Raw genomic sequence first — 24,517 nt, 5'->3', positions numbered from 1 at the left:
TATAAGTTGCTTTTTAAAAAACTAGAGAACACTTTCAACCCAAATATCAACAAATCAGTATGGTTATCAATTTTCAGCGAAAAACGTTTCCGAACTTTTTTTCAGTTTGTGTCCCTATTCACCTTGCTGTCCCTATTCCCCCCATTTTTATGGTATTTGGTCTCCACAATTCTTTTTTCACTGTTAATATTACAGAGACTTTGTTTTTTGATTCAGTACTTAATATATCCTTTTAAATAAGAAAATAAAAATAAATGACATTGACAAAATTATTGACGCCCTTGACTTAATATTTGGTAGCACGGCCTTTGGACAAAATAACATCAGTCAAGCGCTTCCTATAGCCATGAATGAGCTTCCTCCACCTCTCTACTGGCAATTTGTCCCACTCTTCTTGTGCAAACTGCTCCAGTTCTCCCAGATTTGAAGGGTGTCTTCTCCCAGCTGCTGTTTTCAGATCTCCCCACAGGTGTTCAATGGGATTTAGATCGAGACTCATTGCCGGCCACTTCAGCACCCAGTGCCAGAGGCAGCACAGCAACTCCAAAACATAATTGAACCTCCTCAATGTTTGACTGTAGGGAAGGTGTTCTTTTCTTTGAAGGCTTCATTTTGCTTTCTGTAAACATAGAGATGATGTGCTTTACCAGAAAGCTCTAATTTGGTCTCATCTGTCCACAGGAAATTCTCCCAGAAGGATTTTGGCTTGTTCAGGTCTGATTTGGAAACGCTCCAGTCAGGCTTTCTTAGCAGTGGGGTCCTCCTGGGTCTCTTACCATAGAACCCCCTTTCATTGATTTGGCTACAGATGGTGAAAGTTGAAACTGTCATACCTTGTGTCTGAAGGTCAGCTTCAATCTGTTTGGTGGTTGATCAAGGTGCTTTCTCCCCCATTCGAACAATCCTTCTCTGCAATCTTCAATCAAGCTTGCTCCTGCGGCCACGTCCAGGGAGGTTGGCTACAGTGTCATGGGCCTTTAACTTCCTGATAACATTGCGTAAGGTGGACACAGGAACATCAAGGTCTCTGGAAATGGACTTGTAGCCTTGAGATAGTCCAAGTCCATGCTTGGCTACAATCTTGTGTCTGACCTTCTCAAACAATTCTCTGGTTTTCTTTCTTTTCTCCATGCTCATTGATGTACACACAGTGACACAAAACAGCAGAATAACTCCTTTTCTCTGTTCAAACTGGTTGAATGAGTGATTTTTATATTGCAGGCACCTGAAACTCACCATAGGTGAGTTCCATTCCAAAGTAAAGGAGAATCACCTGCTTGAAATCTCATTATTTCGAACAACTTCTAAAAGGTACCAATAATATTGTCCGGGCCATTTTAGGATTTCTGTGTGGAATAAGCTAAGTTTCAGTAATTTTATCAGCTTTTTTTTATTTGTTCCACCGCAAACAAAGGAAATGCTAATGTGGATACCAAAATATGTTTTAGCTTCAACAATTTTCTGGAAGAAATGGTGCATTATTTGAAAAGAGGCCACGACTGTATGTAGATGTGACCGAAAGTAAACAAATGTTGAAGTTGGTGAATGTTTTACCAAAACACAATATACATGATTGCGTGGAGGTTTATTGTATATCAGACATCCCATCGGATGCAAAGATATATTAAATTAAAATGAAGAAACAGTTTTCTTTCTCCTAAAGCGACATGTAGAGAAACAGAAGATGGGGACAAAAAAACTTCAGCAAAAGAGAGAAATAAACAGAGAAATGCCTTTCCCAATGTTGTCCAAGCATGTATGTGGTGCCAGGTTTTTAACTGGGGATAAAGTGGTGACTTATATTCTCAGAAGCTACGATTCCATCCAGAGTGTCAACAACTTTCACTTTGACTGATCGAGAAGTGGAGGAAGAAGAAGAAGAATCGGATTGTCCACCCCTCTGTGCACCTGCTGCACAAAACAAGTAACCAGAGTGAGAATGCTGGATTCATCCCGACGAAGAGAGAACAGGTGAATTTGCACGTGGCCGGCTCAAAACTTTTCCTTCTGTGACACTTACCGTCAACAGAGCATGTGTACGCGGAAGAGTTGTTGGTAAATCCACCGATGTCGATGTCACCGATGCTGGAGGCGGCAGGGAATAATGGGGGAGGGGCAACATAAGCCGAATGCAACATACTTTGAGTGGTTACTGGCTATCTATATACAAAAGTACATGAGCATGGTAGTCAGGACAGGAATGGGGGGTAGCCGGTATGTAGAGGGTACCATAGTGGGGGAGGATATTGGGATAAAGAATGTGATTGGAGGTGTAGAGGAGGTGGGAAGAAGGAAAGGAGAAGAGTAAAGTAGGGAGGATGGGTTATAATACAAATACCGATATTTTTGCAGACGTTATATGTAGATTGTGTCTTTGCGTTTGAGTTCAGTTTTACATCCAAAGGTGAATTCTGGATTGCCATTCTAAATATTCACATCCAAATTATTAGGTTTACTCTCCATGAAATGGAGAGAAACCTATTATTACTGCTAGAGTTTTTCTTATTATTATTCTTCCACCCTATTTTGCACCTCCGAAAACTTTATAATTAAGTTTCTCAGCAACCGCTGGTTGGATTGACAGGAAATTTTCATCAAATGATCGGCTAGGCTCGTAGAATTTTTTAATGCTAATGGTGACGTCATAGGTCCCGTGGTATGGGCGCCATCTTGTAAAACACCTTCAACTTTGCCCCTCTGTATCTCCGAAACGGCTCAATGGAAAAATTTGAGGAATGGCTCATTCTAAAGAACTCTGCAATGGGAACAAAAAACATGTGTATTGAGTATATCAAAAATGCTAACGTTAAGAGGTTAGAATTCGTCAAACACAGTTTTTCTCCCCCGAAAATGAGATTTTTTCTCCAGATGCTTAGTTAAAAAAAACTCAGAATGCGAAAATTTTCGAAGTCATACGTCACATGGTTCGGCCGCCATCTTGTTTTCCGTGAAAAAACACAAAAAACCCTTTTTCTCCAACGGCTGAACGGATCGAGCCCAAACTTGGCATGCATATTCGGATACCCATGACAAACAAAAAAGTCAGCGAGCACGACGTCATCCGACACGTGGTTTCAGAGTTATGATGTTTTAAAATTTCAAACTAGAAATGGAATCACCTCCATAATTTGTGGAGATATCGAGTGGAAACTTTACACAAATGTTCCACATGGGGGGATGTTTCATCGTTACTTGAGACGTTTTGATAAGTCACATGGTTTGGCCGCAATAAATAATGGAAGTTTAAATTTTAAAAAGCTTGTAACTCTTGAACCACTGCATGGATCGACTTGAATTTTTAATGCAATGTAGCTCTCATCGGCTGGAACAGGTGTGCAAAATTTCAAGATGATTGGATGTACGGTCGCGAAGCTAAAGTCTTTATTGTTGAAAGAAGAAGAAACACACAATTTTGTCCTCCCAGGCCACATCTCCCAGTGCTATTGCCATTTTCAGTTTTAATTTCCTTTAAAAAACATTTTCTCTGCAATAATAGGGCCGATTGAGATAAAATTGTCACCATAGGAGGGACTCGGTCTGTAGAATATTTTAATGGTAATTATGACGTCGCAGGTCACGTGGTTCGGCCGCCATATTGTTTTTCGTGAAAACACGAAAATCCCTTTTTCTCTGCAACCGCTGAACAGATCGAGGCCAAACTTTGCACGCGGCATCGCATACCCATGACGAACAAAAAAGTCAGCGAGCACGACATCATCCGACACATGGTTTCAGAGTTATGACGTTTTTAAGCATGAACTTTTAAAACCTAGCTCCTCCCTCATTTTTGATCCAATCGAGGAGAAAATTCACAGATCTGTTCAGCATGTCAGTGTACTAAAATATCATTTTAGAATTTGCGATAGGTCACGTGGTTTGGCAGATATCGTTAATTAAACGAAATTTTTTTTTTTAATGGATATCTCTTGAATCGCTTTATTGATCGACGTGAAACTTCATACTGTAGTAGAAGTCATGAAGAGTAACAAGTGTGCAAAATTTCAAGATGATTGGATGTACGGTCGCGAAGCTATAAGTCTTTATTGTTGAAAGAAGAAGAAACACACCTTTTTGTCCTGCCAGGCCACGTCTCACAGTGCTATTGCCATTTTAAGTTTTAATTTCCTTTAAAAAACATTTTCTCTGCAATAATAGGGCCGATTGAGATAAAATTTTCACCATAGGAAGGACTCGGTCTGTAGAATATTTTAATGGTAAATATGACGTCGTAGGTCACGTGGTTCAGCCGCCATATTGGTTTTCGTGAAAACACGAAAACCCCTTTTTCTCTGCAACGGCTGAACAGATCGAGGCCAAACTTTGCAGGCATAATCGCATACCCGTGACGAACAAAAAAGTCAGCGAGGGCGACGTCATCCGACACATGGTTTCAGAGTTATGACGGTTTAAAGCATGAACCTTTAAAACCTAGCTCCTCCCTCATTTTTGATCCAATCGAGGAGAAACTTCACAGATCTGTTCAGCATGTCAGTCTACTAAAATGTCATTTTAGAATTTGCGATAGGGCACGTGGTTTGGCAGATATCGTTAATTAAACGAATTTTTGTTTTTTAAATGGATATCTCTTGAATCGCTTTATTGATCGACGTGAAACTTCATACTGTAGTAGAAGTCATGAAGAGTAACAAGTGTGCAAAATCTCAAGATGCTTGGATGTACGGTCTGGAAACTAGAAGTTGTTATTGCCTGAAGAAGAAGCACCACAACATCTTTTTTTGACCAGCCCATGTGACATAACCACCTCACGAGCTAAAGGTAGCTCGAAATTAAATTGTCTTCGGATTTGGCAGTCGCTGGAGGGTGTTAACATTCGAATGCAACAAATCTGGGCAAATTCTGATGAATTTTCGTAAAACTACACGATATTGTCATTTACATTGGAAAATAACATTGTAAAACTCTCCGCCGCCTCGGCTTATTTCTCGCTCTGAAGTTCATCCTGTCTTCAATTTTAAGGAGAAAGAGAGGTATCTGCAAGCAATGGTGACCTTTATTTTGTGGAAATCCGATTTAAAATGACGAAGTTATCCAAAATCTAACATTTTAAATGGGTCGCATTTCCAAAGTGAATCTTCCACAGGTAAAATATCCATGCGTGCAGGCAGACCTTGCCGCGTCAATTTGGCTCCGATTTCAAATCGGATTTCGATTGTCATATTGCCTCGGATGAGTTAACAAAATACCACAACAAATTTGGTGACAATCATGAAAAATTTGACCAAGTTCGATCGACGGGATACTTCGTTCTCCGCTGACATACGGGCTACGGCACGGGCCACGGAAGACGTCATGCCACGGCAGGACGTTCTTCCACGGGTGGCAGATATCGTTAATTAAACGAAAAAATTTTTTTAAATGGATGGGGTGGGGGGGATGTGTGTGTGTTTGTGTGTGTGTGTGGATGTGCGTGTGTGTGGATGTCTGTGTGTGTGTGTGTGGGTTGGGGGTGGGGGGGGATATGTGTGTATGTGGGGGGGGGGGGGGGTTGGGGTGTGCGTGTGGAGGAGGGGGGTTGGATATGTGTGTGTGTGTGTGTGTGTGTGTTTGTGTGTGTGTGTGTGTGTGGAGGGGTGTGTGTGTGTGTGTGTGTGTGGATATGTGTGTGTGTGTGTGTTGGGGGTGGGGTGTGTGTGTGTGTGTGTGTGTAGGGGGGATGTGTGTGTGTGTGTGGGGGTGGAGGGATGTGTGGGTGTAGGTGGGGGAGGGGGGGGGTTGGTGTGTGTGTGTGTGTGTTTGGAGGGGTGTGTGTTTGGGGGGAGGGGTGTGGGTGGGGGTAGGGGGGATGTGTGTGTGTATGTGTGTGTGTTGCGTGCGTGCGTGTGTGCGTGTGTGTGTGCGTGTGTGTGTGTAGGGGGGATGTGTGTGTGTGTGTGGGGGGAGGGATGTGTGTGTGTGTGGGGGGAGGGATGTGTGTGTGTGGGGGGGGGAGGGATGTGTGTGTGTGTGTGTGTTTGGAGGGGTGTGCGTGTGGGGGGAGGGGTGTGGGTGTGTGTGTGGGAGGGGGTAGGGGTGTGTGTGTGTGTGTGTGTGTGTGTGTGTGTGTGTGTGTGTGTGTGTGTGTGTGTGTGTGTGTGTGTGTGTGTGTCGGGGTTGTATCCAAGGGGGTTGTGTCAAAGCATATCCAATGAAAGTGGGGTTGTATGAAAAGTGGGGTTGTATCAAAAGTGGGGTTGTATCAAAAGTGGGGTTGTATCAAAAGTGGGTGCGAGTAAACCGGTCATCACTGCCAGCAGTTTTAAAGTGGCAGTTCTAGTTATAATTATTATTACTATAAGTGAAAATAGTATTATTTAAGGATTTAGATTCTTAGCTTCTGGAAACCAAGCAAGTTTCAATTAAAATATCCATAACGCCATGAGATTGTCGATCTCCTATTGTCGATTAAAACCAGGCTCTCACTAATGATCTACGAGGGGATGATCATCTGCATTTGTTCCCATTAAAACATCATTGTTGTATCACAGGGCAAGATTAGATGGGCACAGGCTACACAAAGGTAACAAGAAAGAGCAATCAAAGACTGCAGACCCTCACCAGGACGTGGTCTCAGTGTTTTTTTTATAAGGCTTTTGTGTTAAAACAAATATGGCGGCAAAACCAGGTGACCGATGACGTTATAATTATTTTTTCTCTCACCAATTTATGCCTACATGATGCTCAAGAAATTTCATCTTTATTGGATGAAGTTTTGTACTTGTCGAATTATGACGTCATACTGGAGGTACCTATAACATCATCATTAACGTATTTTATTCCCCATGGAGAGTTCTGTACAATGCGCCATATCTCAATTTTTTCTATTCAGCACTTTCGGAGATATAGAGGTGCAAAGTTTTTCGGTTTTTCCAAGATGGCGGCCAAACCACGTGACCGATGACGTCATCATTAATTTTATTTTCTCCACCAGTTTATGCCGTCATGTTGCTCAAGAAATATTGCATCTTGATTGGATGAAGTTTTGTACTTGTCGAATTATCAAATTATGACGTCATAATGGAGGCCTTGGGCCGAGAGAGTTAAAAATTGGGCACAGTCTATTCCAGGGCAAGACAAATATGTGTGTAAAGTTTGGCGATTCTACATGCAACAGTGTAGACAAAGTACTGCGCACAGACAAACAGACAAACCAACCGATCAACATACTCGCCGGAATCTTTTCCGGCAAGTAACAAACAGACAAAAAAAAAAAAAAAAACACCTTTAGAGGCCATTTTTCCCCGCAAAGCGGGGGTTGGCCTTTTTCGGGAACCGTGGTTGTTGTTGTTTTTCGGTCCCCTTTTTGAAGCAATGTTTTACGGCCGGATGCCCTTCCTGACGCCAACCCTTTTTGCCGCCTTTAACGACAAACAGGGAATTACCAGTGAACTGGTACTCAATTAGCCGACCTCGGAAGGATGACAGGCTGAGTCAACCCCCCTGGTGTTAATTCAGCGATTGACCTGGATTCGAACCCAGGATCCTAGGATCCTAAGCCGGCACCCTAGCCGCTAGCCCAACACCAGGGTTCTCAACCTAGCCCAACAAACAGACAAACGGTCTCAAATGCAATACCCTCTTCTTTGGCGACGCTAATGATAATCACTTTACGAGGTAGTGCACATTCCTGCATGTTAATAATCGATAACTAATAATCATGATATTTGTACAATAAATTAGTAAATTTATATCATCTTGTTATCTACCTGCTCTGAGGATCTCGAGTGATACGGGACGTTTGAAATGGAGTAATCGCCCCATAATGCTCGGCGCGCATGTGTAGCACCCCTTAGCAGGAATGTTGATCAGGGCATGTTTCCATCGATCATGCGTACGAGGTCAGGTTTGTTACCTAAACTGGATCACAAAGCTTCTGAATGAAGCCAAAAATAATTGGAAAAGTATCTGAGAGAAAGCAATGTGCCTCTGCACAACGAAAGAGTTGGAGACGTTTCTCAGTTCAACGAAAGCAATGAGATCTTGCAGCTTTTTGTACTGCAAAACTCCCAACAATGCGTATGCAAGGCCCGAAGGATCGTAGACGGGCACGTTTTACACAAACCCCCAAAGGATTGCTCACAGTGAATGAGTTTTGAATTTCGTCTGACAATGCGAGCCGATGCAAGGCTTGAAGGATCATAGACGGGCACGCTCTACACAAACCCTCAACGGCCCTGAAGGATCATAGACGGGCACGCTCTACACAAACCCTCAACGGCCCCGAAGGATCATAGACTGGCACGCTCTACACAAACCCACTACGGCCCCGAAGGATCATAGACGGACACGCTCTACACAAACCCTCTATGGCCCCGAAGGATCATAGACGGGCACGCTCAACACAAACCCTCTATGGCCCCGAAGGATCATAGACGGACACGCTCTACACAAACCCTCTATGGCCCCGAAGGATCATAGACGGACACGCTCTACACAAACCCACTACGGCCCCGAAGGATCATAGACGGACACGCTCTACACAAACCCTCTATGGCCCCGAAGGATCATAGACGGACACGCTCTACACAAACCCTCTATGGCCCCGAAGGATCATAGACGGACACGTTCTACACAAACCCACTACGGCCCCAAAGGATCATAGACGGACACGCTCTACACAAACCCTCTATGGCCCCGAAGGATCATAGACGGGCACGCTCAACACAAACCCTCTATGGCCCCGAAGGATCATAGACGGACACGCTCAACACAAACCCTCAACGACCCTGAAGGATCGTAGATGGGCACGTTCTGCACAAACTCCTGACAATGCTGAAGGGGCGGAGATGGGCGGAGATTTCTACACAAACCCCCGACAGGTGTTTGCATGCATGTGCAGGTGCATGTGTGTGTTTGTGTGCATGTGCATGTGCGTGTGTGTGTGTGTGTTTGTGCATGTGTGTGTGTGTGTGTGTGGCTGTGTGTGTGTGTTTATGTGTGCACTTGGTGTCCTTGTGTTTTATACTTCTCCCCCCCCCCCCCCTCCCCTTCCCACGCCTCCTCCCCCCAAGCCGTCTCCCTCCCACACATCTCCCTGCTCTCAAATGTTGTGGTTGTGTGCTTCCCCTTCTCTCCCCATCTTGTCTTCCACTCCCTCTTTTTATATATTTTGTTTGTCTGGTTGATTTGTTTGTGAAGTAAATGTTAGCTCTTTCACGAGCCTCGATTCAGTATACAAAAAACAAAAAAACAACAACAAAAAAATCCATGTGTATGTGTGTGTGTGTGTATGTGTGTGTGTGTGTGTATGTGTGTGTGTGTGGGTGTGTGTGTGTGTGTGTGTGTGTGTGTGTGTGTGTGTGTGTTGCTTGGATTAACAGGAAATGGTAGAAACTCGGCACCTCTCATGCACAGATATTTATTGTACTTCCTGTTTCCGTGAGTCTGATTTTCATTCAGGAACAGAACAATGATGGTTAAGCATTTTGAAATTGCCACTCTATCGTCTAAATGCTGAAAATTGTGTTCAAAGACTATTTGAATTAAGGATTTTGTGCTAGTCATGGCAGGTTAAAAGTACTTGTTGAGCAGAACTGAATCGGTGTAAACACAAACAGTGCACACAAACACAAAGCATACACACAAAGCGCACACACATATGCACACACATATGCACACACAAACAGTGCACCCACACAAAGCGCACACACATATGAACACACAAACAGTGCACACACACAGAGCGTGCACACACACACACACACAACACGAAAACCAATGCAGCTCGCAGACACACAACGTACGCACACAGCGCACACACACACACACACACACACACACACACACACACACACACACACACACACACACAAACACACACAGCGTGCACAAACACACACACAGACACACACACACAATCACACACACAACACACAAACACACACAGCGTGCACACACACACACACACACACACACACACACACACACACACACACACACACACAACACACACAAACACACACACACACACACAGCACAGCATGCACACACACCGCGCGCACACACACACACACACACACAGCTCACACACACACACAGTGCACACACAGCGCATACACACAGCACATGCATGAAAGGCCTCATTTGGTATTCATACATCATTTTGAAAGTCCCTATTGCATCACTAAAGAAAATCCCAAACTTCAAGCCATATGTTCTTTTCATTTAATTGTGAAAATAATCTTCTTGACCAATTTTTGTAGCGCAGATAAATAAACGCAGGTGACAACAAATTTCGATGTTAATTACATCCACCACCAAAGATGGGCAGAGGTTACATTTTCACCCATGTCTGTTTGTCTGTCTGTGAGCACATCTCAAGGTGTTATGGACAAACTTGGCGGAAACTTGGAGAACATGTTGGGTGTGTGGCACGGACGACCTGATTTGATGTTGGTGAAGATTCAAATCAGAATTTAAAAGATTCCTCACTATTGAGAGATGGGGCCAAAAATTATACATAGCGCGATATTTGAAAAAGTTGAGGATGGATTATGCCAAAACTTGGTGGATGAGTTGGGTAGGTGAGAAGAACAAGCCGATTAGATTTTGGAAGTCCGGATCCAGATTTGGCCTATCCGTGTACGCTCTCGCGAGAACCCTTCTAGGTCATATATTCGGTATTATCAATAGTATTTCCTCTTCTTCCTGGGTTTCATTCACCTTGTGTGCAACGTCTTCATTCCCATGTGACCCTTCTCCCACTCCCCTTCATTTCACTCTCACCTCTACTCTGCTGTTGGTGTTTCTCCCTTTCCATCTTGTTCCCTTCCATTCTGCTCTAGCTCTTCCATGAGCCTTGATCATGTATCCAAAAAAACTCACTTGCTATCACCACCCTCCAACAGATTCTTGTAAGCTGCAATTTCTTGATCGAGAGCAATCTTGATGTCCAACAGGGTCCTGAAGACCACCAGCTGTTTCTGTAGCTCTGCTCTCAGCTGTTCAATTCTGGACTCGTACTCCATCACTTGGTTCTGCAGGGAACTGAGCTCCATACGGGATCTCTCCTCTACCTCCGACAGTGATTGTTGAAGTGAGCAGTTCTGCACACACAGAAGCATCAAGAGTGTTGAAAGGGAAACCCTATTAACCGTGAAGGCCAGACACATAGGTTGTCCAGCTGGAGTGATTACGACTTGCTTATACACTTCATGACCAACTGGCTACCACGTCTTTGTGTTTGTGTGAATAAGCTGATAAAGATTGCATCAAACAGGGAAACAATAAGTAAACTGCGACGTCCGTAAACCACCACATCCGTAAACCGCCACATCCGTAAACCGCCATGTCTGTAAACCACCACAGCCCTAAACCGCCACGTCTGTAAACCGCCACGTCTGTAAACCGCCAAGTCCGTAAACCGCCACGTCCATAAACCGCCACGTCCATAAAACGCCACGTCCATGAAACGCCACGTCCGTAAACCGCCACGTCAGTAAACCGCCACGTCCGTAAACCGCCACGTCAGTAAACCGCCACATCCGTAAACTGCCACGTCCGTAAACCACCACGTCCGTAAACCACCACGTCCGGAAACCGCCACATCTGTAAACTGCCACATCAGTAAACCGCCACTTCTGTAAATCGCCACGTCCGTAAACTGCCACGTCCGTAAACCACGACAACCCTAAACCGCCACGTCCATAAACCACCACGTCCGTAAACCGCCACGTCTGTAAACCACCACGTCCATAAACCGCCACGTCCTTAAACCGCCACGCCCCGAAACTGCCACGTCTGTAAACCGCCATGTCTGTAAACCGCCACGTCCATCAACCGCCACGTGCCACGTCCGTAAACCGCCACGTCCGTAAACCGCCACGTCTGTAAACCGCCACGTCCGTAAACCTCCACGTCCGTAAACCCCCATGCCCATAAAATGCCACGGCCCTAAACCGCCATGTCCGTAAACCACCACGTCCGTAAACCGCCACGTCTGTAAACCGCCACGTCCGTAAACCTCCACGTCCGTAAACCGCCACGCCCCGAAACTGCCACAGCCCTAAACTGCCAAGTCCATAAACCACCACGTCCATAAAATGCCACGTCCATGAAACGCCATGTCCATAAACTGCCACGTCCATAAACCGCCACGTCAGTAAACCACCACGTCCGTAAGCCACCACGTCCGTAAACCACCCCGTCCGTAAACCCCCATGCCCATAAAATGCCACGGCCCTAAACCGCCATGTCCGTAAACCACCACGTCCGTAAACCGCCACGTCCGTAAACTGCCACGGCCCTAAACCACCACGTCCGTAAACCACCACGTCCGTAAACCCCCATGTCCATAAACCGCCGCAGCCCTAAACCGCCATGTCTGTAAACTGCCACATCAGTAAACTGCCACTTCCGTAAATCGCCACGTCCGTAAACTGCCACGTCCATAAACCGCCACAGCCCGAAACCACCACGTCCTTAAACCGCCACGTCTGTAAACCACCACGTCCATAAACCGCCTTGTCCTTAAACTGCCACGCCCCGAAACCGCCACGTCAGTAAACCGCCATGTCCGTAAACCGCCACGCCCGTAAACCGCCATGTCCGTAAACCACCATGTCAGTAAACCGCCACTTCCGTAAATCGCCATAGCCGTAAACTGTCACAGCCCTAAACTGCCATGTCCGTAAACCACCACGTCCGTAAACCACCATGCCCTGAAACCGTCACGTCTGTAAACTGCCACGTCCGTAAACCACCACTTCTGTAAATCGCCACATCCGTAAACTGCCACAGCCCTGAACCGCCACGTCCGTAAACCACCACGTCCATAAAGTGCCACGCCCTGAAACCGTCACGTCTGTAAACCACCACGTCCGTAAACCGCCACATTCGTAAACCGCCACGTCCGTAAACCACCTCGTTCGTAAACCACCACGTCCGTAAACCCCCATGTCCATAAACCGCCACAGCCCTAAACCGCCATGTCCGTAAACTGCCACATCAGTAAACCGCCACTTCCGTAAATCGCCACGTCCATAAACTGCCACGTCCATAAACCGCCACAGCCCGAAACCGCCACGTCTGTAAACCGCCATGTCTGTAAACCGCCACGTCCGTCAACCGCCACGTCAGTAAACTGCCATTTCCGTAAACTGCCACGCCCGTAAACTGCCATGTCCATAAATCACCATGTCAGTAAACCGCCACTTCCGTAAATCGCCACATCCGTAAACTGCCACAGCCCTAAACCGCCACGTCCGTAAACCACCACGTCCGTAAACCACCACAGCCCTGAAACCGTCACATCTGTAAACCGCCACGTCCGTAAACTGCCACTTCCGTAAATCCCCACATCCGTAAACTGCCACAGCCCTAAACCGCCACGGCCGTAAACCGCCACGTCTGTAAACCGCCATGTCTGTAAACCGCCACGTCCGTAAACTGCCACGTCTGTAAACCGCCAAGTCCATCAACCGCCACATCAGTAAACCGCCATGTCCGTAAACTGCCACGCCCGTAAACCGCCATGTCCGTAAACCACCATGTCAGTAAACCGCCACTTCCGTAAATCGCCACAGCCATAAACTGTCACAGCCCTAAACCGCCACGTCCGTAAACCACCACGTCCGTAAACCACCATGCCCTGAAACCGTCACGTCTGTAAACCGCCACGTCCGTAAACTGCCACTTCCGTAAATCGCCACATCCGTAAACTGCCACAGCCCTGAACCGTCACGTCCGTAAACCACCACGTCCATAAAGTGCCACGCCCTGAAACCGTCACGTCTGTAAACCACCACGTCCGTAAACCGCCACATTCGTAAACCGCCACGTCCGTAAACCACCTCATTCGTAAACCACCACGTCTGTAAACCCCCATGTCCATAAACCGCCACAGCCCTGAACCGCCATGTCCGTAAACTGCCACATCAGTAAACCGCCACTTTCGTAAATCGCCACGTCCGTAAACTGCCACGTCCATAAACCGCCACAGCCCAAAACCGCCACGGCCATAAACCGCCACGTCCATAAACCGCCACGTCCTTAAACTGCCACGCCCCGAAACCGCCACATCTGTAAACCGCCACGTCTGTAAACCGCCACGTCTGTAAACCGCCACGTCCGTCAACCGCCACGTCAGTAAACTGCCATGTCCGTAAACTGCCACGCCCGTAAACTGCCATGTCCATAAACCACCATGTCAGTAAACCGCCACTTCTGTAAATCGCCACATCCGTAAACTGCCACAGCCCTAAACCGCCACGTCCGTAAACCACCACGTCCGTAAACCGCCATGTCTGTAAACCGCCACGTCCGTCAACCGCCACGTCAGTAAACCGCCACGTCCGTCAACCGCCACGTCAGTAAACTGCCATGTCCGTAAACTGCCACGCCCGTAAACTGCCATGTCCATAAATCACCATGTCAGTAAACCGCCACTTCCGTAAATCGCCACATCCGTAAACTGCCACAGCCCTAAACCGCCACATCCGTAAACCACCACAGCCCTGAAACCGTCACATCTGTAAACCGCCACGTCCGTAAACTGCCACTTCCGTAAATCCCCACATCCGTAAACTGCCACAGCCCTAAACCGCCACGTCCGTAAACCGCCACGCCCTGAAACCGCCACGCCCCTAAACCGCCACGCCCCTAAACCGCCACGTCTGTAAACCGCCACGCCCCTAAACCACCACGCTCCTAAACCGCCACGTCCGTAAACTGCCATGTCCTTTTCACATCCAAGTTCCAAATAAGGCATCACCAACTTCATCGACTTACCCGCTGATATAAACCTTGCAAGTCCATCTGCATATCCTTGTGGTTCTTGGTAAGTTCAGTGATTTCTGTGTGTACTGTTGTCACTTCAGAAGTTACCTTTTCATCTTCTGCTTGAAACATGTTCACCTGATGGAAAGAAAAGACCAATAGAATGATGACATCATTGTTGGCTGGCTCACATTCAGGGAGAGGGTATTCTGGTTGCCTCATGTGCTCTGGTCTGGTTGACGGGTGACGTCAGTGCATACTCTGACGTACAGTACTTGACTCTTCATTGTGTTAGTTCAATTTTTTGGAAACTGTGGAAACCTATTTTAGAAAGAAGGAAAGAAAGTATGAAAGGACACAGGGTGTCACACATCTCTATTATACCTGAGTGTTGTAGTAGGCCTCGGCTTCATCGCGGTTCTTGTTGGCAATTGTGTCGTAGTCGTCGCGGATGGAGGAAAGCAATTTGGCCAAATCAACCGAGCGGTTGTCCACCTCGATGGATGCAGTGTCCGTACTGGTTATGTTCACTCCAATCTTGGCCAATTCCTGACATTGAAGGAAATCAAGATGAAAGATCAGGAAGTGATTATGTTCACATTTGGTCAATTTAAACCGTCATTTTGATTGTCCAATTTACATACGTGAAGCCAACATCGCATACTGCTGATGTATACACTAGTTAACTAGTACATCGTGCTTATTTCGCTCGGATAATTTTGGGTTGCATCTCAACCTCCCCCAGAGGAAGAAAATGAATGCCAAGATGGGTGGAAATTTGTCTCAAAGCTTGAGGAAACAAACCTCCAGGGTGCCCTCATTCATTCAATTCCTCTCTTCTCCCGCCTCTGGAACAAACTCCCTCACTCTCTTCAATCCCACTCCACCCTCCAGGCCTTTAAAACAGCTGTTCACCACCATCTCTTATCTTCCCCCATCCAAAACCTTGATCTTTTCTACCCCCGCTAATGTTCACCCCAGATACACTTTTTTGAAATTCCGACTTCTTTCCTGGAAGTTCAAGCTGTGTCCATGTGTTTTTTTTACCTCCTTCCCACCCCCACCCCTCTTCCCCTGCCTCCTCCCCCCAAGCCCTCTCCTTCCCACAGATCTCCCGATGTCCCTGCTCTCAAATGTTGTACTTGTGCGCTTCCCCCTCTCCCCAATCTTTTCTCCTGCTCCCTTTATCATATGTTTTATGTGTGAGTTTGTTTTTTTGTCATTAATGTTAGCTCTTACATGAGCCTCGATCTTGTATACAATAAATAAATAAATAACCACGAAAGGTTCAGCCTCCCGGGTGACATCGTCTTGGAGGAGTCGAAGCAACATCTACAATTAATTACATACAACATAGGCTACTCCGCCTCCATTAGGCCTACATGTCGATTTGTGAAAAACATCCCATGTCGTGCTGAAGGGAAAAGTACGCGAGGATATCGGTGTGTTCCTCAATTACCTCCTGTTGCGTTTTCTTCAGGTACTCGAGCTCCTCACGAAGCATGTTGGACTTCGTTTCGAGCTCACCTTTGATATACATTGAAGCTTCCTGGTCCTGAAAGATGAGATGTCGTTCAAAATTGTTATTATTCAACATCAGCTGTCTTTATAATCGGTGTTTGTAAATAACATGAGGTTTTAAAAACACCTTTGGTACAAACATTATCTAATGACGTCATGAGGTTCGACATTGATTGTAAAACAGGCAGGAAGGCCTACCTGTTGCATTTTGGCAATGTCTGTTTCGAGCTGGTATTTCACACCAACCTCAAAATCATGTCTGTTGCACAAAAATATGTAAAAACAATGATATCGAGTCGTGTGATATTTCCTGCCATGAAGAAGCGAAATGTCAATCAAACTTCATTTCCGGTCTTTATATCTGTTTACAAAGTAGGTAGCTTACCGGTACAAAGTAGGTAGCCTACCGGTACAAAGTAGGTAGCCTACCGGTACAAAGTAGGTAGCCTACCGGTACAAAGTAGGTAGCCTACCGGTACAAAGTAGGTAGCCTACCGGTACAAAGTAGGTAGCTTACCGGTACAAAGTAGGTAGCCTACCGGTACAAAGTAGGTAGCCTACCGGTACAAAGTAGGTAGCCTACCGGTACAAAGTAGGTAGCCTACCGGTACAAAGTAGGTAGCCTACCGGTACAAAGTAGGTAGCCTACCGGTGCAAAGTAGGTAGCCTACCGGTACAAAGTAGGTAGCCTACCTGTACAAAGTAAGTAGCCTACCTGTACAAAGTAAGTCGCCTACCGGTACAAAGTAGGTAGCCTACCGGTACAAAGTAGGTAGCCTACCTGTACAAAGTAAGTAGCCTACCGGTACAAAGTAGGTAGCCTACCGGTACAAAGTAGGTAGCCTACCGGTACAAAGTAGGTAGCCTACCGGTACAAAGTAGGTAGCCTACCGGTGCAAAGTAGGTAGCCTACCGGTACAAAGTAGGTAGCCTACCGGTACAAAGTAGGTAGCCTACCGGTACAAAGAAGGTAGCCTACCGGTGCAAAGTAGGTAGCCTACCTGTACAAAATAAGTAGCCTACCGGTACAAAGTAGGTAGCCTACCGGTACAAAGTAAGTAGCCTACCGGTACAAAGTAGGTAGCCTACCGGTACAAAGTAGGTAGCCTACCGGTACAAAGTAAGTAGCCTACCGGTACAAAGTAGGTAGCCTACCGGTACAAAGAAGGTAGCCTAACGGTACAAAGTAGGTAGCCTACCGGAACAAAGTAGGTAGCCTACCGGTACAAAGTAGGTAGCGTACCGGTACAAAGTAGGTAGCGTACCGGTACAAAGTAGGTAGCCTACCGGTACAAAGTAGGTAGCCTACCGGTACAAAGTAGGTAGCCTACCGGTACAAAGTAGGTAGCCTACCGGTGCAAAAATATGTAGCCTACCGGTACAACGGAGGTAGCCTACCGGTACAAAGTAGGTAGCCTACCGGTACAAAGTAGGTAGCTTACCGGAACAAAGTAGGTAGCCTACCGGTACAAAGTAGGTAGCCTACCGGTACAAAGTAGGTAGCCTACCTGTACAAAATAAGTAGCCCACCGGTACAAAGTAGGTAGCCTACCGGTACAAAGTAGGTAGCCTACCGGTACAAAGTAGGTAGCCTACCGGTACAAAGTAGGTAGCCTACCGGTACAAAGTAGGTAGCCTACCGGTACAAAGTAAGTAGCCTACCGGTACAAAGTAGGTAGCCTACCGGTACAAAGTAGGTAGCGTACCGGTACAAAGTAGGTAGCGTACCGGTACAAAGTAGGTAGCCTACCGGTACAAATTAGGTAGCCTACCGGTACAACGGAGGTAGCCTACCGGTACAAAGTATGTAGCCTACCGGTACAAAGTATGTAGCCTACCGGTATTGGGAAACACAGTGATTCCTGAGCATTCCTTCACATGACGTCACAAGGAAAGCATCAGAACAGACAACGCAGTAAATCCTTACTTTGCCTTCAATTCTCCAGCCATGGCCCGAACATGGTCGAGCTCGATTTCAAAGCGGACGTTTTGGACTGTGAGTTGATCCAAAGTGGTCCGAAGTTCCAGGAAACGGGCGCTTGCATCCACCGGGGCCTCGGTTTCGATGGAGATGGTCTGGCTCCCGGTGAGAGTCTGCAGCTGTGCCTCCAACATGGCATTCTCCTGTGTCAGGCTTTGCACCTTCTCCATATACACCATAAAGCTGTGACACACACACACACACACACACACACACACACACACACACACACACACACACACACACACACACACACACACTTCATTATGGTTCCACACAATCCTTGTGGACATCATCACAAAGAGAAATCCATACAAGTATATAAATAATGAAAAGGGTAAGTAACGTAGACTCACCGTTGATTGAGAGCACGTAGAATCTGCTGCTCACCATCTCGTGTGAGCATGGGCGGTAAGGATTGTATGCCCATGCTGCCGGATATGGCGCGCATGCCTCCCACGGCCACACTGCGGCCTACCTGGAAGGATGGATTGCTGCAAAACCCCATGCTGGATGCAAAGCCACCACCGCCAAGAGTCAGAGGCTGCACATTACCTCCACCCATTCCAAAACCACTATTTACCCGATAACCACCACCAATTCCACAACCACCAGATGTAGCCATCCCCATCCCTGCACTGCCTAGGCCTAACCCTAACCCAACGCCTGACCCTGTGCCTCCTCCCAAGGCCGTGGACGACCTTCCACCACCAGAAACACCTGCACTCTCATTGAGAGTACTCCAGGTGCGGATGCGTGGTCCTGACTCAATGACGGTCTTGGCCACCTGTGTCGTCTTCTCCACAGGTATGGACGGCGCCGACACACGGGAAGTGGACACCTTTACAGAGCTAGAGGTAACACTCATGGTGATGCAGCGACCGAGTGTGAAGCAGACTATAAATGGGGCAGCTGAATTCTCCTGAGACAGGTAAAAGCACCTTTGTGTTTGCTCTGCTCCTTCCTGTCCATCAATTTGTACTGAACATGTTTGTGGTTAAAGCCTGTCGCCCAAGGCCGAGGCGTCCATGTAGGCCCAAGGCTTCAATGGAATGTCGATGAGTTCAGACAGTGCAGGCATTTCGAGACTGCATACCTACTCACCTGTCTTGCAATTTGTCACGAGACATAAAAGCTTCCACAAGTCAGTGAACGGGCAGCACTTTGGAACCTGTTCTGGGAATCACACCTTGGGATCTTTAACTTCCACCGACTTATTCGAAACAGACTGAGGCCTCATCATGATCAAGGAATCCAAGCCAGGTAAGACTCCTCAACACGAGTGCTTGCCGCCAAACTCGGCAGGTAAGACTCCTCAACACGAGTGCTTCCCGCCAAACTCGGCAGGATGACAGGTCGAGTCAACCCAGTTGGTGTTAATTCAACGACATGATGGGGGTGGGGGGCTTGAAATGAGGACCCTGGGATCTCAAGCCGGCCAGGTGAACCGTTAAACCAACACCAGACTTGGTTTGACTCTGTGGTTTCCATGAGGAATTCCGGGATTACCTTGTGTTGGGACTACCTGACAAGAAAGTCACCTTGGAATTACAACTGAGGGTAGGTGTCAATCTGAGGGCAGATGTCAATCTGAGGGCAACTGAGGGCAGATGTCAATATGAGGGCAACTGAGGACAGATGTCAATCTGAGGGCAACTGAGGGTAAATGTCAATCTGAGGGCAACTGAGGGAAGGTGTCAATCTGAGGGCAACTGAGGGTAGGTTTCAATCTGAGGGCAACTGAGGGTAAATGTCAATCTGAGGGCAACTGAGGGTAGGTGTCAATCTGAAGGCAACTGAGGGTAAATGTCAATCTGAGGGCAACTGAGGGAAGGTGTCAATCTGAGGGCAACTGAGGGTAGGTTTCAATCTGAGGGCAACTGAGGGAAGGTGTCAATCTGAGGGCAACTGAGGGCAGGTGTCAATCTGAGGGCAACTGAGGGAAGGTGTCAATCTGAGGGCAACTGAGGGAAGGTGTCAATCTGAGGGAAACTGAGGGCAGGTGTCAATCTGAGGGCAACTGAGGGCAGATGTCAATCTGAGGGCAAATGAGGCCAGATGTCAATCTGAGGGCAACTGAGGGCAGATGTCAATCTGAGGGCAACTGAGGGCAGATGTCAATCTGAGGGCAACTGAGGGCAGATGTCAATCTGAGGGCAACTGAGGGCAGATGTCAATCTGAGGGCAACTGAGGGCAGATGTCAATCTGAGGGCAACTGAGGGTAGGTGTCAATCTGAGGGCAGGTGTCAATCTGAGGGCAACTGAGGGTAGGTGTCAATCTGAGGGCAACTGAGGGCAGGAAATGGCAATTGAGATGGCAAGAGAACGAGAACTCGTAGATCAGATGGGTGGTAATGAGGCCCACTCGATCACTGCGGAAGAGGTGAGCAGACAAAAGGAGAAACCACACAAAACGTTTCAATCTCGTCCCATAACCAAGTGTCCTCGTGCGGAGATTTTGCACATCAGGACAGTCATACGTGTCCAGCTGTCAAGGTAAAGTGCTGCAGGTGCATGAAAATGGGGCACTACAGAAAATGTTGTCGTGTAAGGGAAGTTGATGTCCTGGTTGGTCATGAAGAAGATACCATGTGTCTGGGAGGTGTGAGTTAAAATAGACACTGGGACAGATGTGAATATTCTCAATAAAAGGATGTTCGATAAACTTTCTCCAAAACCCAAATTGGAACCTGCGGAAGTAGCACTTGGAGATGTCGGTGGGGAAATCCAATGTGAGCAAGTGCCATGGGACTGGTTTTGTATGCGGGTGAGGTACATGCCAGCATTTTTGCGGACATGGGTTGTCTGCGGTGCAGCCCAGTAAAAATGTTTCTGTAACACAGTACCTTACAGTGTTTCCACACCTAGGCGTGTGTCGGCTCCTCTATTGCCCAAGATGGAGGCTGAGCTTAAACGAATGGAAAGCAAGGGTGTCATCCATCGAGTGACGGAGCTAACTCCATGGTGCGCCCCCCGTGGTGCCGCTTCTCAAGAAGAGTGGTGACATCCGAATTTGTGTTGACCTGAAACACCTGAACAAAACAGTAAGTCGTGCGAAGTTTCAAATACCTACAATTGAAAAGGTACTTCCCAAATTGGCTGGTGCTTCTGTTTTTTCCAAACTAGACGCTTCCAGTGGGTTTTGGTCCTGACTCATCCCACTCCATCCTGATTCGTGCAACTACACGACGTTCATCTCTCCCTTTGGCAGGTATGTCTTTGATAGGTTACCTTTTGGCATCACATCGGCACCGGAAATATTTTAACAGAAGATGACCCAATTGCTGGAGGGTCACAATGGAGTCGGGTCATATGTTGATGATTCGCTGGTCTTTGGAAGGACTCTCAAAGAACATGATGAATATATTGATGGAGTGCTCGAAACTCAATAAATCTTGTCTCAAACTGAACCAGAAAAAGTGTGAATTTCGGAAGAACAAAGTCAAATTTCTGGGTCACGTGATCGACGGTCAGAGCTTGACGAGTTAAAGTTCAGGGGATCGTGGATAGGTAGCCACCTGAAAACAAAACAGAGCTACGCAGGGTCCTGGGTATGATTAATCATCTCAGGATTCTAGGCCTTTATGTCATTAACCTACCGTCGGTTATTAAGGTGCTCAACGATCTACTTCGAGACGATGCTTCGTGGATTTGGGATCAAAGTCAAATTCAGGCTTTTAAGACGGTGAAAGAACTGGTTCTCTTCAAGGTCCCAGCATTCCTTGGTACAAATAAGGAGACAACCGTGAGTGGGGAAGCCAGCAGCTATGGCATCGGAGGCAACCTGAAGTTCAGTGAAAAGCCGATTCATCCATCCAACCTGATCCGTCCAACCTGATCCGTCCAACGTGATCCGTCCAACCTGATCCGTCCAACCTGATCCGTCCAACCTGATCCGTCCAACCTGATCCGTCCAACCTGATCCGTCCAACCTGATCCGTCCAACCTGATCCGTCCAACCTGATCCGTCCAACCTGATCCGTCCAACCTGATCCGTCCAACCTGATCCGACCAACCTGATCCGTCCAACCTGATCTGTCTTGCTACAAAAGCAGTCTAATGGGGGAGTTGAGACTTAGCATGCGTGACACAAAACAGACAAGTCCTGCAGAAACCAGGTATGCACAGGTCGAAAAAGAATGCTTTGCTTCGGTTAAGCCAGATTTTTTTTTAATCAATACCTGTGGGGGCGACAGACGATAAGGTTGGTCACTGACCACAAGCCTTTAGAGTCATTACTCAACAACAAGGACTTGGATCAAGTGCCTTTGAGATGCCAACGCCTTCTCATGTGGTTTAATGTGGCAGCAGAACACGTGCCAGGTAAGTCCATGGTTGTTGCCGATGCATTGTCCCGTGGTCCACTCCCAGCACCTGCCTCAGACCGCGAGTTGTCAGAAGAAGTGGACGCATACGTTCCTGGAGTCGAGGCAGGTTTTCCAGCATCCAAGGGAAAGTTCGATGTCATCAGAGATGCGTCCAGGCTGGACCCTGTTTTACAACCTGTGATTGACTCCACCATCTATGGTCGGCCTCAGTACATGGATGACCATCCGGATATACTCCATCCGTACCTGGGAAAATCGTGGGCATTTGTCCGTCTACGAAGGACTGTTATTGTCTGACTCTAGGATCATCAAACCAACGAACATGAAGGCGAAGATGTTGCAAAGAATTCATGATGATGGAGATCAGGGAGTGTCAAAGTGTCGACGCCGAGCCAATGATTGTATTTGGTCTCCAGGTATGAGTAGGGACTTCAAGGACAATGCCAGTGAAGGTGATCATTGTATCAAGTACCTGCTCAAAAATGAGAGCCGTTAATCCCTACTCCCCTTTCATCTTGTCTAAGGGAACGGATAGCGGCCGATATCCTTGAGTTTGACAAGAAACACTACCTGGTCGTGGTGGATTACTACTCCAGATTCAATGAGCTCACACTTAACTTCTCTCACAGGTGAAGTGCTCATTCATGAGATGAAGTCGACCTTTGATCGTTTGGGCATTCCCCTCAGCTTCTCCCTGATTCCCCTCAGCTTCTTCCTGATTCCCCTCAGCTTCTCCCTGATTCCCCTCAGCTTCTTCCTGATTCCCCTCAGATTCTCCCTGATTCCGCTCAGCTTCTCCCTGATTCCCCTCAGCTTCTCCCTGATTCCCCTCAGCTTCTCCCTGATTCCCCCTCAGCTTCTCCCCGATTCCCCTCAGCTTCTCCCTGATTCCCCTCAGCTTCTCCCCGATTCCCCTCAGCTTATCCCAGATTCCCCTCAGCTTCTCCCTGATTCCCCTCAGATTCTCCCTGATTCCCCTCAGCTTCTCCCTGATTCCCCTCAGATTCTCCCTGATTCACCTCAGCTTCTCTCTGATTCCCCTCAGCTTCTCCCTGATTCCCCTCAGCTTCTCCCTGATTCCCCTCAGCTTCTCCCTGATTCCCCCTCAGCTTCTCCCCGATTCCCCTCAGCTTCTCCCTGATTCCTCTCAGCTTCTCCCCGATTCCCCTCAGCTTATCCCAGATTCCCCTCAGCTTCTCCCTGATTCCCCTCAGATTCTCCCTGATTCCCCTCAGCTTCTCCCTGATTTTCCTCAGCTCTCCATGATTCCCCTGAGCTTCTCCCTGATTCCCCTCAGATTCTCCCTGATTCTGCTCAGTTTCTCCCTGATTCCCCTCAGCTTCTCCCTGATTCCCCCTCAGCTTCTCCCTGATTCCCCTCAGCTTCTCCCTGATTCCTGTCAGCTTCTCCCTGATTCCCCTCAGCTTCTCCCTGATTCCCCTCAGTTTCTCCCTGATTCCACTCAGCTTCTCCCTGATTCCCCTCAGCTTCTCCCTGATTACCCTCAGCTTCTCCCTGATTCCCCTCAGCTTCTCACTCATTCCCCTCAGCTTCTACCTGATTCCCCCTCAGCTTCTCCCTAATTCCCCTCAGCTTCTCCCTGATTCCCCTCAGCTTCTCCCTGATTCCCCTCAGCTTCTCCCTGATTCCCCTCAGCTACTCCCTGATTCCCCTCAGCTTCTCCCTGATTCCCCTCAGCTTCTCCCTGATTCCCCTCAGCTTCTCCCTGATTCCCCCTCAGCTTCTCCCTGATTCCCCCTCAGCTTCTCCCTGATTCCCCTCAGCTTCCCCATGATTCCCCTCAGCTGCTCCCTGATTCCCCTTAGCTTCTCCCTGATTCCTCTCAGCTTCTCCCTGATTCCCCTCAGCTTCTCCCTGATTCCCCTCAGCTTCTCCCTGATTCCCCTCAGATTCTCTCTGATACCCCTCAGCTTCTTCCTGATTCCCCTCAGCTTCTCCCTGATTCCCCTCAGC

General features: G+C 47.5%; 2 protein-coding genes across 3 annotated transcripts in view; one reads left to right on the top strand and one right to left on the bottom strand.

Annotated features, from left to right (window-relative positions):
• LOC137433773 (protein disulfide-isomerase A5) overlaps positions 1–24,517 on the top strand; it is a 489,740-nt gene that overhangs the window by 164,121 nt on the left and 301,102 nt on the right. The window lies entirely within an intron of this gene.
• Positions 1,533–19,205, bottom strand: LOC137433774 (thread biopolymer filament subunit gamma-like). 2 transcript variants are annotated; one of them, XM_068126077.2, is made up of 9 exons: positions 18,571–19,205; positions 18,161–18,397; positions 16,432–16,492; positions 16,172–16,267; positions 15,097–15,261; positions 14,725–14,850; positions 10,822–11,042; positions 2,021–2,085; positions 1,533–1,908 (listed from the first exon to the last, which is right to left on the bottom strand). In XM_068126077.2, the coding sequence occupies exons 1-9, from the start codon at positions 19,080–19,082 to the stop codon at positions 1,775–1,777; spliced, it is 1,617 nt and encodes a 538-aa protein (XP_067982178.2). In that variant the 5' UTR covers positions 19,083–19,205; the 3' UTR covers positions 1,533–1,774. The 2 variants fall into 2 exon arrangements, with proteins under 2 accessions (XP_067982178.2, XP_067982177.2); XM_068126076.2 differs by having other exon boundaries at positions 1,533–1,911; positions 18,571–19,204.

Source organism: Myxine glutinosa, chromosome 10 (genome assembly GCF_964187855.1).
Source record: "Myxine glutinosa chromosome 10, kmMyxGlut1.1, whole genome shotgun sequence".
Taxonomy (NCBI): domain Eukaryota; kingdom Metazoa; phylum Chordata; class Myxini; order Myxiniformes; family Myxinidae; genus Myxine; species Myxine glutinosa.
This window is presented reverse-complemented; position numbering and strand designations above follow the sequence as displayed.